At 46.8% G+C, this 18344-nt stretch overlaps 1 protein-coding gene across 1 annotated transcript in view; it reads right to left on the bottom strand.

The window, feature by feature from the left end:
• Nucleotides 1–16571, bottom strand: part of HABP2 (hyaluronan binding protein 2) — a 33793-nt gene extending 17222 nt beyond the window's left edge. Inside the window, exons 1-2 of the mRNA XM_065923378.1 lie at nt 16447–16571; nt 2431–2467 (exon numbers count right to left, since the gene is read on the bottom strand). Of these exons, the coding sequence (XP_065779450.1) occupies nt 2431–2467; nt 16447–16515 (106 nt within the window). The 5' untranslated portion in view covers nt 16516–16571. The remainder of the gene's footprint in view (nt 1–2430; nt 2468–16446) is intronic.
• Nucleotides 16572–18344: the final 1773 nt, after the last annotated feature.

Raw genomic sequence — 18344 nt, 5'->3', positions numbered from 1 at the left:
TGCATTTGACGCTTCCAATCCGGCTGACAGGGCAAGCCCAGCAGAGACCCTTGCTGGCAGGCGGCAGGACAGCTGATGGATGCGCTCAGCCTGTGTTGCTGGGCCCAGTCTAGCCGGCTTTGAAGAGGCATTTCCACAGGCTTGTGGGCTGTCGCGTCACCTGCGCTGGGGAGATGGGCAGAGTCTGTGTGGTTTGATGGCCACCTCCTCTGCACCCGTTGGGGACTGTGTCCCGGCCTCTTCTGTGCCAGCCAGGCCCTCACCACACACTGTGTCCGGCAGGATCAACCATAGCAGCGGCTTGCCCGTGCACACGAGCACGGTGTATCTCTGGCCCCACCATTGTCTAAGGCTGGCGGGGAATCTGACAAAATTCCATCAAAGGACAAGCCTCAGATGAAATTAAATCAGACACAAACAGAGGAGTCTTTAGAACCTAACCTGTTCTTTGCAGACAGACCCAGTCACGACATCTCACCCCATGCCACAGCCACAGGCTGACCGAACACCTTGAGAGGGACTCGGGAACCTGTGGGTGGCCTGCTCCAAGGTCCCTTCTTCCACTCACTGAACTCTCAGAAGCCATTGGCAGAGTTCTTATAAAGCCCAGAAACTCAGCATGTTAAACCCCACTCTTTCCACTCCCTGTTTTTGTTGTTTTTTAGTCACTGAGTCGTGGCCGACTCTTTGAGACCCCGTGGACTGCAGCACGCCAGGCTTCCCTGTCCTTCCTGTCTCCTGGAGTTTGCTCAAATTCATGTCCATTAAGTGGTTTTTCAGCCTGTGCTTGAATACCACCAGGGATGGAGAACGCGCTATTTTCCAAGAGTCCCAAAGCCCATTGAGATTTTTTTTGAGAACTCTGATGATCTACTATTCGCAGATCAAATCTGACACTATAGTTTCCAATGTGTTTAATTAAATCTGAGAGCTTTGTGGATGCATAGAATGTACCCAGTCCCTTTTCTGTGATGTCTGTTCAGCAAAACCACTGCATATAGTCCATTTTCTTTACACTGTTCACGGCACAATCCAGGGCGTCATAAACTCAGAGTCACTGTAGATGTCTTTTGCAACTTTCTGGCAGGTGGCAGTAAAATGTGTTGAGGTAAATATCCCTCTTAACTCCCACAAAGGCTGCCTCATGGACTAAGCGTGGGGCTGCTTTTCAAGTATGTGAAGAGAGTGAGGTCCCTTGAGTCTTCAACGTCCTGTTTTCTTCCTCTGTGCGACCCCAGTTCTGCAGCTCCGTTTCTTGGGCACCCAGACCACAGCAGCCCATTCAGGGGTGACTGTGCAGTTTTGTGCAGAAGGCTGGGGTGGGGGCAGCTCATCCCATCTCTTGACTTTGGATATTCCCTGGATTCCACGTGTGGACACTGCTGGTCTGGCCATCTGAGGGAGCCCTCCCTGAAATATGATCCTTCCAAGGAATTACATGTTGTCAAATTCAACACTCTCTTGTGCTTTGAGGAAAGACCTCGATTCTTTCAAACCCCGGCATGCCACACTCATGTGTATTTCGTACCAGTTTCACAAACATTCCCTAAGCACATGGGGTGGGAGAAGGTCACCTGCCTTGAGCCAGCACAAGTGTGTCTGCCCATGTAGGGCTTTGCTGCCAGAGAATATTGACTGTCAAGCTGAATTTGACCCGGTTAGTGCCATATTTGCTCCAAAGAGACCCTTGATCCAAAGCTGAGACATGACTGTAGTCTCCTTGTGCCTGGCTCGTGTCCTCTGCGGGTGACCAACATGGGGCCAATACCAGTGGGGGATGCGTTCTCTTCCCCCCGCCCCAGTGAAGTAGTGAGTGGAGTTATCTCCCTTGGGTCTCAGAGCAGGAAAAGAGACTCGGACCTGGAGATAGAGATCCAGGGGGGACCAGATGGCAGGAAGGAGCCGCTTTGCTCAGCCAAGGGTACCAGGCAGGGGAGACAGGATGGGGAGAAGGTGAGAGGTGGCAGGTGTGTCTGTGAGAGAAGAGCTTGTCTGAAAAGACATTGAGGAAACAAACTCGGAGGAGAAGCATCCCAGCGGGGCTGCTGGTGGGAGGTCATCTGCAGGGATGGGCCAGCCTGGAGCCTGCCTACACGACACCACCCTCTCCACAGAGAGTTGCTGGCCTCCCACTGAAGGAGTGGAAAGAGCAGGGTAGCACAGGGCTGGCCTGCCTGGAGCCCTTGCTCAAGACATCCTCCCTTCGCCAAGGCAAAGTGTTTCATCTCAACTCAAAATTGTGTGAAATGCTGTTTGTGGACGCATAAATGCCCGGAAGTATATTTCTTTGGGGAAATCCTTAAAGGGGTCCAAGTCACTTCCAAAACATTGGAACCCTGGGGTCACACCCACACTCACACGAAGGGCCCCCTTTCTGCATCCCAGAACCAGCCTGTGGGGCGGGCAGCCCCAGGGATTCTGCACACTCACCTGGGTCCGGGTCTGTGAGAAAAGACAGCAGGGAGAACTGAAAAAGAAAATCACACAGAGGGGAGCAAGGGTGAGTTCTCCGAGCTGGCTGGGCTCTCTCCGGAGCTCCTGTGAGCCCAAGGGCTGTTTCGGGGTCATAGCCAGGGCCTAGCAGCACTAGATACTTTCTGATGGCTGGGGCGTGGGGGTGTGGATTGGAGAGAGTGGCAGGGCCTCTTTGACCATGTTCCCCACTCTTCCTGTGCTGGTTGAGCATCCGAAACATCACTCTTTCTCCCCAGTATGAATGCAGAGTGCTTGCACTTATCTGTTCCTATGTTGGAACCTGGCTGCCCAGGTACTGACCATTTTCTCAGTTACCGTGATCACCACGGATTGTGTGTCTCCTCTACCTGACTATCCATTGCTGCATTTAACTCTTACAACAACCCTATGAAGAGGCTTTTATTAGCCTGCTCAAAGATGAGAAAATTGAGTTTCAGAGGTCATACAGCTCTGAGAGGATTCACATTCAGGCCCATGTCTAGGTGATTGCCTTAGACTTTTCTGGTGGCTCAGAGGGTAAAGAATCTTCCTGCAATGCGGGAGACCTAGATTCAATCCTTGGGTCAGGACGATCCCCTGGAGAAGGGGATGGCAACCCACTCCAGTATTCCTGCCTGGGAAATCCCAAGGACAGAGGAGCCTGGTGGGCTACAGTCCGTGGGGTTGCAAAGAGTTGGACACAACTGAGCGACTATCTCACAACAGCTTTTTAAGGTTGGAGATGGACAGATGCTTAAACTCCCTAGTTGCTCCTCATTGTTCTTGGAACAAAATAGAAACACCTGCCATGACCTATGAACCTCATCCCAGACCCTTTTCTCCAAATGATGTTTCTCTCCTGATGCTCCAACCAGACCTGGGTTCAAAATGGCACCAGCCAAGCTCTTCCCTCCTTGGGGGTTTTGCACTTGTTAATCCTTCCGCCTAGATAGCTTGCCCCACCATTCCTCCCTTGCCACTGTGTCAGCTTTAATGTCATCTTCTCTGCATCTTCCCCACCTCCCCCATCAGTATGACACACCCCCATAGTTTTGTTTCTGCATCCATTCATTTCCTCCATGGTCCCCATTACAGCTTATAATTTTATATGTGTTTATTTGCATGTTATCTGTTGCTCACATCAAACTCTGATTCTCTTAAAAAATCAAGGCTTTTTCTGTTTCACCACTGATGTATTTAGCCATTATCCAGCACAGGGTTTGGCATATGGCATGCCTCAACATAGTTTTGCTGAAAAAATAGATAATGGTAGGAATAGTGTTTACTTTGTTTTTAAAATGCAGTCAGTCAGTTCAGTCGCTCAGTCATTTCTGACTTTTTGTGACCCGATGAACTGCAACATGCCAGACTTCCCTGTCCATCACCAACTCCTGAAGCTTGCTCAAGCTCATGTCCGTTGAGTCTGTGATGCCATCCAACCATCTCATCCTCTGTTGTCCCCTTTGTTTTTAAAATTCAGTACATCAGGAAAAAAGAGAAAGTGTTATTTATTTGATAGGTGGAATATTTTCTTCCAGTTAAATCAGAGATCAGCCAAAAAAAAAAAAAAAAAATAGCCCTTAGGCTGAAGCCAGATTGTGTTTGTGCCAAGAAAGTTTTATTGGAACATGGTCACGCCCACCTGCTTATATACTGACTCTAACTGCTTCGATGTTATAATGGTAGGACAGTAGGACAGTTGTGACAGAGACAGTATAGTCCCAAATATTTCCTGTCTGGAACTTTACAGGCAAGGTTTGCTGACCTCTGACTTAGAAAACAGAAGTTCCATCTTCTGACAGGCTTCCGTTTGGTTCTCAGTGGCCTGGAAGCTGCTGTCAGCATGATGCATTTTCCTGGTACCCAGTCTAGGCAGTTTGGTGTATTTGCTTCCTCCACTCCCCAGCAGAAGCTTTAGTTTTCTGTTTCACTGTAGCCCCTTCAGTCATTTTTAGGTAAAATGGTAAGAAGAAAGAATGCATATGAAGGGCACAACAGTCTAGACAAAAATGCTTATCCTGAATCTGCTCATGAAGAACATGACAGACACAAACCGTGGGCTTTCTGCAAAACAGCTAGCCTCAACTCTGTAAGTCTGCCAATGTCATAAAAGAGGAAACAGCTAGGAAGATTGTTCCTTATTAAATGAGACTAGAGAGACATGACGACTAAATGCAGTGAAGGATCCTTGATTGGATCCTAGATTTTTTTTTTTTTTTAAAAAGCCCTGAAGGATATCATTGGGACTATCAGGAAATTTGAATATAGATCTAGGTTAGACAGTATTATTGTGTCAGTGTTGAATTTCTTGAGTGTGATAGTGGAAGTGTGGTTTTATAGGAAAATGTCTTTGTTCTAAGAAGGTCCTGAAGCAGGGAGTGGGATGGCTGTAATTTAGTTGCAAAAGATTCAGCAAACCAACCAACTAACCAACCAACCAACCAACCAACCAAATCAAATGTATGTACATAAGATCAGGGCAGAAAGCAACTATGGCAAATGATCGGTGCTGCATCTGTCTGGGTGAACAGTATTCATTGTATTATTCTTTTCACTTTTCTAGAGGCTTGACAAATTATAAAATAAAAAGTTGGGGAGGAGTAAGGATACAGAGAAAGAGAGAGGTCATTTGCTGCCTGGAGTGTGCCTGTTTCGGAGAGGTGAGGGCAAGTTGGCAGAGGAAGGGCGGGTTCAGGTCTCAGGGTGTTTCTGGGCTCGGGGAGTGTCTGACGTTGATACCTCTGGGCTTGGGTGCCAGGTAGGTGCCAGAGAAGAGGAATGAGGGGAGAACAAATGTTACCCCCTCCTTCAATCTTATCCTCATCACAGCCAGTCAGCTCAGGCTTGGTCCAGTCCTTTGTCTGTCTCTCCATCTCTCCTTGAAGTGGTCTGGAGGCCAAGGCCTGTCCCTCTCTACAGGCCTTCATCCAGACCTGCAGGACTTAGGCCAGGCCAGAGCCCCACAATTTAACTGGAAACTGGAGCCTGAGGGACAGCTGGGTGCTGCACTGCCCATAGCCAGCAGGTGGCAGACGTGCCCTTCCCAGGAGTTGGAACCGGAGCTGGAGCTCAAATGGAAACTAAACAAAAAGAAAGCAGGACCTTCGTGAGCTGGGGGCCCTTCAGATCCCACGGGCTCTGGGAGTCTGAAGCAGCTGCCTCCCAGCTGTGCACCCTGGGCTGATGTCAAGGGGTCGCAGGGGTCCGAAGCAGGCCCACTTATTTCGTGAGTCACTGGATCCACCCACAGAAAAGAGGCTGTGGTGGAAATGTCGATACTGGCAGTCTTAACACCAGGCTGGACCAAACCAGAAAGGCCACAAGAATTGCCAGTTGTTTGTGCCGAACACCTGGATCCTGTAACTCACCTGGGTGAGGGTGGGGCATGGGGATTGTGAATAGACAGCATCTACCTACTTTCATCCCAATAATGCTTTCTCTTTCTACTCTCTGTAGACAGGGAAAGGATAAGAATTCTTATTCCTGGGACTTGTAAATCCAAAGAGGAAGATCACTGGTGCAAAACAAGGAAAATGGGGAGAAGGAGGGGACAATTGTGATCTCAGTTCACATTTATTAAGACCTGACAGTTGCCAAGGACTGTGCTAAATGTTTTATGTGCATTTTGTCTCTTTTATTGTACATAATCTTCGATAACTGGAGTACTATAATTATGTCCATTGTAGACATTAAGTTACCGAAAGTAACTCAGGTAGTAAATGCTGGAGCCAGAGTAGAATGGAGCCAGTCTTATGCCAGAGTCATTGTGCGAGGGATGAGGGACCCACTGCATGCAAACATGATAATGAAGGGTTGGAGAAGGAAGTAGGAGAGCCACCTAATCCTAAGAGAGGCAGGGCCCTCAGTCTGGTGAAGAGATTGGGCCCCTGTCTTTGGAAAGTTTTTGCAGGTCCTACCCAGGCTAGCCCAGGCCCGGCAGACACAGAAAGGGCCGCTAGGCTCCATGGACATCCAAGGTAGGCACAAAAGTCAGCTGGAACCTCAGCCAGTTCACTGTGACAAACACATCTCAGCAAACATTCCTGCCCAGATCGAAAAGCCCACAAGCTACTGCCTGCTTTTTCCATCATGTTTATCCCAGTCTCACCCGGGCTGAGTGGTCACAGCTGCCCCAGCTCCTCTGAGAGGGCTAGGAATAGCTACTTCTGGCACATGGAAATGTAGATGTTTTACAGTAGATTCAGTGAGACCCCTTGAGATCCAACTGCTGGTCCATCTCTAATCGGGCTTTCACAAAGGATCCATGCCTCAGGACTTTGGCCTTCCCCAGTTGGAAGTACTGATGCTGAAGCTGAAACCAATATTTTGGCCACCTGATGTGAAGAACTGAGTCATTGGAAAAGACCCTGATGCTGGGAAAGATTGAAGGCAGGAGGAGAAGGGTTGACAGAGGATGAGATGGTTGGATGGCATCACTGACTGGATGGACATGAATTTGAGCAAGCTCCGGGAGTTGGTAATTGACAGAGAAGCCTGGCATGTTGCAGTCCATGGGGTCGCAGACAGTCGGACACAACTGAGCAACTGAACTGAACTGAGTTAGAAGCAAATTACTAGTAATGTTAACATCCCACCCCCTAACCCAGTCACCAGTGAGCATAATATGGTGTCTTCTAGGCTAAGGATGGTTGGTGGGGAAGGCAGGGAGGGGCAGAGAGAGGGATCCTATGACTTACAGCATAATCTCCTTGTGGGTGGAGGGCATTGTGGTCTAATCTCTTCTGTCCTATCTTTAATCTAGTGATCATTTCAACTCAGGTTCTTCCTCTACATTTTACAATTTTAACCTTCTAGAAAACAAAACAAAAAAGCAGAGACTAAAAGTCTGTGTTGATGGTCTGCAGGAATTAACTATTAGGACATTTTCTCAGGAAGCAGAATGCCAAAGAATTGATGCTTTTGAACTGCTGCTGGAGAAGACTCCTGAGAGTCCCTTAGACAGCAAGGAGATCAAACCAGTCAATCTTAAGGGAGATCAACCCTGAATATTCTCTGGAAGGAATGATGCTGAAGCTGAAGCTCCAGTATTTTGGTCATCTGATGCAAAGGGCTGACTCACTGGTAAAGACCCTGATGCTGGGAAAGATCAAGGGCAGAAGGAGAAGAGGGTGTCAGAGGATGAGACGGCTGGACAGCATCACTGATACAGTGAACATGAACTTGGGCAAACTCCGGGAGATGGTGAGGGATAGGGAGTTCATGTGCTGCAGTCCATGGTGTCACAAAGAGTCTAACATGACTGGGGGGCTGAAGAGCAACAACAGCAACATGTTCTCAGAGGAATGGCGAGCAGTAGAGCGAAGAGGTGGGGCTAGACCTGACCTTTGGGGCCAGAACCTTGACTTAGAATGAGCCTATAGCAGAACAACCTTTCACCTGGTAGGTAAGATTGGAATTCATATCCCAGCTATCTCTTTCTGCTTGGATGTTCTATCACGCCCTGCTGGTAGAACAGATGTCACTACGTCGGGGAAGGATTTGCATTGCTCCTAAAGGCAGCTGGGCAGGAGAGAATTGCACTGTGGCTACGTGAGGCTGCAGGGCTGGAAAGTGAGCCGGGGGCAGGAGTGCACAGCTCAGAAGGGTCTGCCCCCACTGCTGGACCAAGGGCTCAAGGTCAGGGTAAGAGGCGGAGGCGAGAGAGGACAGGGCTTGCAGGTATTCCAGTCACCATTCCAACTGCTGCCTCCCTCACACCATCCTTCTGCTCTGGCCCCTGCTGCAAACAAGCTACGTCATGAGATGAACAATTATGCAAAGCCTCAGTCATTTTTTAAAACTGTAAAACACATACAAATACTATTTTTCATTTTAACCATTTTTAAGTATACCATTCAGTGGCATTAATTACATTCACAGTATTATGTAACCATCACCACTATCAATAGTCAAAACTTCTTCTTCATCCCCAACATATAAACTCTGTACCCATTAAATGATAACTCTTGGGCTTCCCTGCTGGTCCAGTGGTTAAGAATCCACCTTGTAACACATGGGACACTGGTTCCAGCCCTGGTCTGGAAAGATTCCGCATGCTTTGGCATAAATGAGCCCAGGAGCCCCAACTATTGAAGCCTTTGCAGCTATAGTCTGTGTTCTGCAACAAGAGAAGCCACCACCACGAGAAGCCCAAGCACCACAACTAGAGAAACCCCGTGCACTGCAACGAAGACCCAGCACAGCCAAAAATAAATAAATTTTAAAAAATGTTTTAAATAGCTCTCTTCCTTCGTCCTCCAAGCCCTTAGTAGCCTTTATTGTACTTCGTCACTATGAATTTACCTACTCTAGGTACCTCATGTAAGTAGAATCATACAATATGTGTTCTTCTGTGACTGGCTTTATGTCACCACTATTCATAATGTTTTCAAGGTTCATCCTTAGCATATATCAAAATTATGTTCTTTTTTATAGCTAAATAGTATTCCATGGCATATCACAGTTTGTTTATCCGTTCATCTGCTGATGGACACTTGGGTTGTGATATCCTTTGCCTATATGAATAAGGCTGCTCTGAACATTGGTGTACACGTACCTGTTTGAGTTCCTAATTTCCATTCTTTGGGGTTGATATTAGAAGTGGAATTGCTAGACCACATTGTAATTGTTTAACTTTTTAAGAAACCACTGTACTCTTCCACAGTGGCTGCACCATTTAACATCCCCACCAGCAATAAATGAGGGTTCTGATTTTTTCACATCCTCACCAATCCTTGCTATTTTTCATTTTTAAAAGGTTCTAGGCATCCTGATAGGTGTGAAGTGGTGCCGCTCCATCCTTTGTGGTCACAAGAAATCTCATCCTTGCTTTAGCACATGAACTATGTATCCATTGCACATGTGCAATGCTATCCAGCCAGTGGCTTCACTGTGGCTTTGCTTTCACCTGGAGCTGGAGGTAAGGAGGGACGGTTCTAATGGGAAAATTTGAGGCCAAAGGAGAAGCAGCAGCCAGTGGTCCCTCTGGGTGGTCTCCTCCTTGGGAGACTGGGCGAAGCTGTTCACAGGACCACAGTGATGAGCCCGGAGGTGAAGAGGAGCTGGCCCAGACCCTTTACAAGCAGAGGAAGAAGCTCAGGCCCAGTGGGATGATGCACTCCTGTGAGGACACGAGTGGACCGGGCCGGGGAGGAAGTCAAGGCCGGATCCCTTCCGTCTGAGGCGGTCACCTGTGCCCGACCCAGCGCCGCCTGCACCACCTCTGCCCAGGTAGCTGGGGACTGGACTGCAGAGCATTTGCATCCGTTGCTCTTCACATAAGCACTTGGTGAGAGACACTGGTGCAAACGGGTTACCCCAGGAGCTTGCAGGGAGGGGGCCGAGGGATCGGGCATGAGACCATCCAGGAGAAGGAGGCTGGAAAAAAACACTCATTTCTGGATGTGATCATGCTCTTGGGAGCCCATTGAAAAGGCAAATGAACAAACAAAAGCGTGGGTTGGCCTTGTGTCTGAGGCCCACCACATGGGCACGAGCCCTGATATTCCCCTCCTCGGCCAGTCAGTTCTCAGGAAAAGCCCAGGGCTTCCCAGGGAAGCGGACTTCCCTGGTGACTCAGACCAGGGAAAGAATCCACCTGCAATGCAGGAGACCTGGGTTTGATCCCTGGTTCGGGAAGCTCCCCTGGAGAAGGGAATGGCTACCCACTCCAGTAATCTGGCCTGGAGAATTCCATGGACAGAGGAGCCTGGCAGGCAGGCTATAGCCCATGGGGTCATAAAGAGTCAGTCACAACTGAGCGACTATCTCTTTCATTTTTTTCACTTTCCCAGGAAAGTAACTTCCCACAAATAGGAACCAATTCCATCCGCGAAGCTGTCTTTATGTCTGTGTTTCCCCTGGTATGGGATGTAAACTGCTGTTGGTACCCAAGTTGATTCAGGTGATGCCTGGCTATGGAGAGACATCACATCAAAACACAGCATGAGAAAGCCATTTCCTTCTCAGTTTTACTATAAGCTCTCCCAATCCCATAACAAAGACAGACTGGGGTGGTGCTGGTAAGTCCTTCTCTTCTAAAGTGAAATGTTAGTTGCTCAATCATGTCTGACTCTTTGTGAGATCATGGACTGTAACCCACCAGGTTCCTCTGTCCATGGAATTCTCCAGGCAAGAATACTGGTGTGGGTTGCCAGTCCCTTCTCCAGGGGATCTTCCCGACCCAGGGTTCGAACCCAGGGATCTCATTGCGGGCAGATTCTTTACCATCTGAGCCACTCGTCCTAATCGTCCCTCCTACCAAAGAGAAAGCAGAGTTCTGCATGGAGTTTTAGAATGACAACTGCAGCCAGTTGGAATTCAATATCATTGTTTCCTTTTCTTTGATTTTCCAATTGATAGTAGTGACAATTTCCTTTAAAAATAAATCTACTTAGGTTGACAGAAAGTATTAAGAAACTAGTCTGGGCTTTGGCAAAATTTCTAAGATGGATTCATTCATGACTAAAGTTTTCAAAGCTCTGCGCTAATGGGCTAGCCATCTAGCAAGACTTGATCCCTCTCGTGTTGGCAAGGAAAGCTTCAGGGATTGTAGGAGAAGCTTCCAGGTGGGAGTGACTTTTCTCCTGCCTGAAGCTGGAATCTGAGGCCACTGTCCCTCTGGACACATTCCATCCCACATTGAGTCTCAGTCGTTTCAGGGTAGTGCCTGTCACAGCAGCCTCTAACACGGAGGTTATGAATTCGGGACCAGCATCAAGCCATTCTGGGTTTAAATCCCAGCTCTGTAACCTCACAGGGCAGCCATCTGTGCAGATTATTTAATTTCTTTAAAGCTTAGTTTGTTATCTGCAAAATGAGGATGACAGCAGTCCTTACCTCATGGGGCTGTGGGGAAGCTATACGTGAGGTAATAAATATAATGCACACAATGTCTGACATATAGTAAAGACTTAATAAGCTTAATAAATACTTGCTACAGTGATTATTAGCCATTGTTGTCAATATGTTAAAAAAAAATTTTTTTTTTCAAATTATGAAGTGATTGAGGAGAGCTCGCTCAGCACAAACTCTTCCTGGAATTTGTTCGTTGGGTCACAAGCACGTCACACCAGCCCCCTCTCCCCATTTTTCCTGGGATCTTTGCCAAGTCCTAAGCCAGGAAACCTTGTTATATTAATTATGAAGAAAAAGCATGTTTTATTTAAAATCCCGGCTGCCGAATATTCTGCCATGCTGTTTCTCTGTGACAGCAGAATTGCTTTTGCATTTAGGAAACGCTAATGAATTGAAAATATAAATATATATGTGCCTACATACACATACGATTTCCTGCGACCTGATTTCCCTAAATACCAGAGTACACCACCAAAGCTAATGAGTTGGACTTGTGCTTAGGATCAGGTTTTTTTTTTTAATCTGTAAGTACATGCAGTGCAAATCAGTACTTATTTTTTCCATAAGATTCTGAATGGGTTACAGCATGAAGGAGGGATGTCTCCTATGTCTGCAGAGACTCTGACATTCTGGAGCACTGAGGCTTTGAAAAGGGCTGTTTGTGTCCCTCGTCAAAGCCCTTGTTTGGTCCTGGGGGCCATGCGGTTATGGATTCTTGAATTAATCAGACAAGGAGCTCTGTTACTTGACCACCCAGAACTGACTCTAATATTTCAGCATCCACAGTGTTTCTGAACAATAATCAGACAAGCATGCTCTCTGTGTTTCTTTCCTTGTTTGTCTCTCTCTTTTCAAGGTAGAACTGGACAGGTTCTGGACAGGTAACCCATCGAATAGAGACAGGGTCCAAAGTAGAGCGTGCTGGGACCTGGGGGACCTGAGGCCTTCAGTTTCTAATACCAGAAGCAGTAGTTCCTTGTCCCCTCCGTGGCATATAAGAATGGAAGCCCATGTTACTAGAATGTCTGATTTTCAGGAAAAGCTGGGGTCTGTATTCTCAAATGTCACCAGCAACCAAAAGGAAATGAAAACACTCTTCAGGTTGAACTTTTACCTGCCAAATAAAACATGGGCTGTGAGCAGCATGTATCCCAAGCCACAAATTTGCAACCTCTTGTCTGTGCAGATATCTTTGTGACTTTCTACCTAGGAGGATTCTGGAGCCCTGGAGTTCTTGAGTTTAAATTCTAGGGTTTAAAAAGCTAAGAAATGGGAGCAAACATGCATTTTAATTGCAAGACCCCCTGTTGAGGATGAGCTGAGATAAACAGGGCAAAGCCTTGTCCACTAGCTTCTGATCCTGGAAGAAGTCAAATTGTATTACAGTTGAGCCCAGGGGCACCCCAAGTCACCCTGAGAACCGCAGCAGGAAAAGAAGTCAAATCCCTAGAGACGGTGCACACAGTCGAGCTAACCTCCTGTGATGGGTGAGGAGTTGAACAGAGCTGAGTCTCAGTTCTGGCTGGGGAGTTAGGTCACCATCTTTGGGCTCGTTTCTCCTTCAGAAAATGGGAATAACAATACAAGATGTGCTGGGGATTTTGTTATTGTTGTTTAGTCGCTAAGTTGTGTCCGACTCTTTTGCATCTCTGTGGACTGTAGCCCTCCAGGCTCCTCTGTCCATGGAATTTCCCAGGCAAGAATACTGGAGTGGGTTGCCATTTCCTCCTCCAGGGGATCTTCCCAACCCAGGGATTGAAGCTGACTTTGTTGCCTTGGCAGGCATTCTGTACCACTGAGCCGCCAGGGAGGGCTCTGCCCTGGGGACAAGTGTTCAACACTGACGGGTAAAGAAAAGCAAATCTAGACCAGACCAGGAAGGCACCATGAAGGATTCCCTGGAATCTATGGCAATAATATTGACCACACTTTTTTGGGATCATGATACCTGAATATAAACCTAACTTACAGATGAGCCCACAGAGAAGTTATCATAATGTTTGTGGTATGATCTGAATGCATAGGTGGGTCTCCAGGCATCTCTCCAGTGGGCAGCAATGAGAGACCTGTGACTGCTTTTGTTTAAAGTTTCAGAGGCGCATGGAATCTATGTCTGATACTTTACCCAGCAACAGGTCCCTGATCTAAAAGCCCCTCATCCCTATAGGAAGGATCATACCCCTAAGGCTACATGTTGTTGTTTAGTTGCTAAGTCGTGTCTGACTCTTTTGTGACCTCATGGACTGTAGCCTCGCCATGTTCCCAGGCAAGAATACCAGAGTGGATTGCCATTCTCTTCTCCAGGGGATCTTCCTGACCCAGGGAATGAACCTGGGTCTCCTGCATTGCAGGCAGATTCCTTGCCATCTGAGTCACCAGGGAAGCCACCCTAAAATTAGTTACTCAGTTGTGTCTGACTCTTTGCGACCTCGTGGAGCCCACTAAGCTCCTCTGTCCAAGGAATTCTCCAGGCAAAGATACTGGAGGCTGTCTGGACCAAAGAAATCTCATCCTCGACCAGGGCCCCTGGCAAGAGACCTTATCCAGGCAGATGGAAACCAGCCATAGGCTAAGACTCAGCTCTGCCACCTCCTAGACTGAGAACACATCCCTCAGTTTCCTGATCTGCAAACTGCGAGCAGTAACAGTTCTTCTTTCCTTTCTTTTTAAACTTTTTGTTTTGTGTTGGAGTATAGCTGGTTAACAATGCTGTGATGGTTTCAGGTGGACGGTCAAGAGACTCAGCCACACATGGACACGTACCCATCCCCCCCCCCCCCAAATCCGCCCCCATCCAGTCTGCCGCATATCATTGAGCAGAGTTCCCTGTGCTATGCAGTAGGGACTTGGTTATCCATTTTACATATAGCAGTGTGTACATGTCCATCCCAAACTCCCTAACTATCCCTTCTCCCCACTCTTCCCCCTGGCAACCATAAGTTCATTCTCTAAGTCTGTGAGCCTATGTTTTGCAAAAAGGTTTATTTGTATCATTCCTTTTTAGATTCCATGTATAAAAGATGTAATATGCTATTTATCCTTCTCTGTTTGACTTATTTCACTCAGTATGACAATCTCTAGGTCTATCCATGTTGCTGCAAATGGCATTACTTCATTCTTTTTAATAGTAACTATTTCCTGGGATTCTTCTGGAGAACTCAAAGACCAATCCCTCAAAAGCACAGGGCATGGCACACAGGATTTCTCATTAAATGGCAGTTTGTTATTACTTTACCTGCATTGGGGCAGGAGAGGCCACCCTCTCCATCTGGCTATGTGATTCCTTCCTTCCTGGTGATGTCTCAAGCTCTCTAAACATCTGAGTGAGTTGGCCACTTTCCCCTGTATCTCTGTGTACTGGCCTATGGAATGCAAGCCACTCTCCCAACCACCTGTCTGGCATGCATCTGGAGTAAGAAAACATTCCAAAGCCCTGAATCCTCTCTTTGGAATTGACTAAGCTCATTGCCTAAAGGCTAGTTCTCATGTTTTCTCTTTTATCCATTATTGACTTACAATTTCATTGCTAACCCTAAAAATTCACTAGGGTTTGCAAAATAAGGATTTGGGGGGACTGTTATCTTTTGCTGAACTTCAAACAGATTGCATCCACTCTCTTCCTTGCCTGCAAATTTTAGGATTTAATTCCTTCTGAGTGGTACTTTCTCTGGACCCTTCCTTTGTGAGTCTGATAATTTCCATCGCTTTTCTCTAGACCTGTGCTATTTCTGCAGGGTCTTAGCCTCAGACATTCAATAGCAATCAGTGATGTAGAGGGTTTGATAACGACTGATCTTTGCAGCCACCCCCCACACACAAGCACAAGTTATCATTGGAAAAGAAAATTCTTTCCGAGATGAGTCATTAGCAGCTTAATATGGTACTAAGGTAGGTGTCCGAGTACAGTTTACGTACGTAAAGGGGAGGAGAAGTTGCTGTTTTTAAGGCATGCTAAGCATAAAGCCTAGAATCTAACCTGCTTCCTGCAGGAAAAGCTCTATGAAGTGAAACTGGAAATAAAATGCAAAGGTATTTAATATGATGACTGTTATTTCAGTTCTCATCCCTTTCTTGTACGTTATTCACCACCCCCTTCAGTCTAACAAAGGTGAGCCTTCTTTGATTTTTATAAAGAACTCGTGTCACTTTGGAAATTTCAAGGGAAAAGAGCTCACATCTATTTAAAGCCACATGCATTGCTCTGCTTAATCAGTCACGACCCTCCCCAGATCTGGGGGAGATTATCAGTTGGTTTGCAGTGGAGGAAACTGAGGTTCACAGAGATGACGTTATTTGCACAAGGTTCCACACCCAGAACGTGGCAAAGCTGAGATTCAAACCCTGGCTCCCAAGCCCACACTCCCACTTCAGACCATCTCCAGCATGGAACTTGAGAGGTGTGAGGTCTGGTGAAGACCCGTCTCGTATGCCCACAGAGACCCAGATAACACTCTTGGACTACAAGGGCACGAAACAGGAGCAGACACCACCACACCTCATCTGCTCCCCAATGTCTTGAGTCCCCCAGGTGAGACCCCCTGATGTCACTTTCCTTCTCCACTCACCACGACCTCCTGGGCCCCTGCTCACCTCTCTGCCCTGTTAACTACAGCCATGGTCACAGGGTGATGCGAGAAAAAGTCCTGCTTGTGAAGCTTCTCTCCAAATATGATCCATCTAAGTAAACCTGTTGCCAGCAAGATTCTCCTCTAGTGTCAAAGTAGGGGGATTCTTACCCTAATGTCCCCCCAAAAAGCTGGAGAACTGGGTATGCATGTCAGCATGTAAAGAGAAAGGGTTTGTAGCTTTCAGTGGCTTCCCAAAGGGATTTCTGTGGTTCATACCAGACAAAACACGCTGCCTTAGCGGATTTTTTTGCTCCGATCCGCTTAGTTGGAAGGTGTTCATGGAGACTGCTCCAAGATGGCTCAAACCAATTGCACGGCTTCATGGAACTGGCCACTTAATAGCAACCAACTTGAAAGACCTACATTAGCTCTTGAAATCAGGACATATTCGACCTGGCAACACCAGTCTTTCACAACTGAAGTTTCTCATTGCTCCTGGCCCAGCTGGTTTGGTCTTCCTAATAACCTCAGAGCCTCTCAACACCAGATATTTGAAAAGAACACTTACCCCGAAGGCTGTCTTTCCCGCCAGAACCATTAACAGCAGAACATGGAGATCAGACATTCTGGCAAACATCTTTGTAGTTTAAGAACTCTTGTTTTGCTCTAAACACAATTTCTTTTGTTGTCTCTGCCTTTGGGGGGGGAGGGGGGAATGTCAGTCTCCCAGGATTCAGGAACAAATGAAGAGGATGCAAATTATTAACTAGGCATCAAATACTGTTTAATGTTTAATGTTTTGCAAACCAACTATCTTGATTAAACAAATGGTAACTTTGGGGCTGGGCTGAGTCATGGGGTTGGTTTCTTTTCTGGAGAGAAAGTCTCCAAAGAAAGCAGCAGAGATAAAGTGCCCCTGGTTCCTGGGGGTGGGGGCGGGGTTGCCAAGGGTTCAGTGCAGAAGGCCCCACTGTTCACCAGCATCTCGGTTGCAGGATAAAAGCCCGGCCAGAGTGAGGCTCCTGCCACAGGCCTCTGACATTGCTGACTCGATCAGAATGTTAATGGAGATCTGATTCATCAAATCGCAAACAGAATCAAGGCATGGATAGGCTCCTAATAACATCACGCTTTATATTCATGAAAGATAAATTAAAGGATGCAAAACTGCTATTGACAAACATTGATTCTAGGCCCTTTGAAGCATTGCCCAAGATTGCTTGTTGGCTTCAAAGTTTTCTTTTAAATTTCATTACATAAGGCTTTAACTTTTTAATTATTTTTTTTCCCTTTCATTAGAGTCTTTCTTTGATCAAGAGAGGGGGAAAAAGTGCCCACGGTGCTCATATCTGGGGCCAATTGTTTCCTACGCTCCTTTTTTACCTACGCTGATTGCAGTAGCATTATATAAGGCAACAGTTACCTATGAAGCACAGGTGTTCATGGATACAATTGATCTCTTTAATAGGCATCATTGTGAGCTTCTGTAAACACCTAGCTGCCCACGGTAATCTATGCAAGGGCTCCAGGAATCCTCTCATCTGAGTCCTAAATCCAGGGTCTAAAATCCTGCTGATGACCAAGGCAGGTGCTCTCCTGGCTCACCTGTTCACCCATCTGCCATCCCTGCCTGGACATGCACTTAGACTCCTGTGTGGCTGCTTCTACCTTCAGAAGCCAGGTTGCTGGTCATGGAGGGCCCCACAGGTACCAGCCCAGAAGACCAAAGTCCGTGCCCCAGTCACCAGAAAGATGGTCCTTGAAGAGCAAACCATCAGAAAAGAGCAGGCCACCAGAAAGATGGTCCTTGAAGAGCAAACCATCAGAAAAGAGCAGGCCACCAGAAAGATGGTCCTTGAGGAGCAAACCATCAGAAAAGAGCAAATCACACACAAAAAGACAAACCATAACTTGTCTCCTGTTCACTTATTTTGTCTCCACTCTGTTTTAGGCAGACAGCAATTCATTCCTGGTCAACATTCATCAAATCCCTATAAGACAAGCACAGTTTCCTGGGAAAGATCTCTAATCTTCCCCTATTCATCCCCAGTCTTTCTCACTTGCTCACTCGGTTGTGTCTGACTCTTTGATCCTATGGACTGTAGCCCACTAGGCTCCTTTGCCATGAAATTTCCAGGCAAGAATACTGGAGTTGGTTGCCATTTCCTACTTCAGGTGATCTTCCTGACCCACGGATTGAACAGTATCTCCTGAGTCTGGTGCATTGCAGGCAGATTCTTTACTGCTGAGTCACTGGGAAAGACTCAGCCTTATTCCACTCCTAACTCTCATCCTAACTCTAACACTGATCACTCTTTAGCAAATTCATTTAGGTACCCATCTAGTTAATCCAACTTTCCAATTTCAGCCCAAACACTACTTCTTTTTAAAATTTTTTATTATTTTTTTCTACCTAATTTTATTTTCTTATTTATTTTTGGCTGTCCTGGGTCTTCGTTGATTTAT

The sequence above is a fragment of the Muntiacus reevesi genome, chromosome 2, assembly GCF_963930625.1.
Source record: "Muntiacus reevesi chromosome 2, mMunRee1.1, whole genome shotgun sequence".
Taxonomy (NCBI): domain Eukaryota; kingdom Metazoa; phylum Chordata; class Mammalia; order Artiodactyla; family Cervidae; genus Muntiacus; species Muntiacus reevesi.
Note: the sequence above shows the minus strand (reverse complement) of the source record. Positions and strands in the feature narration are given on the sequence as shown.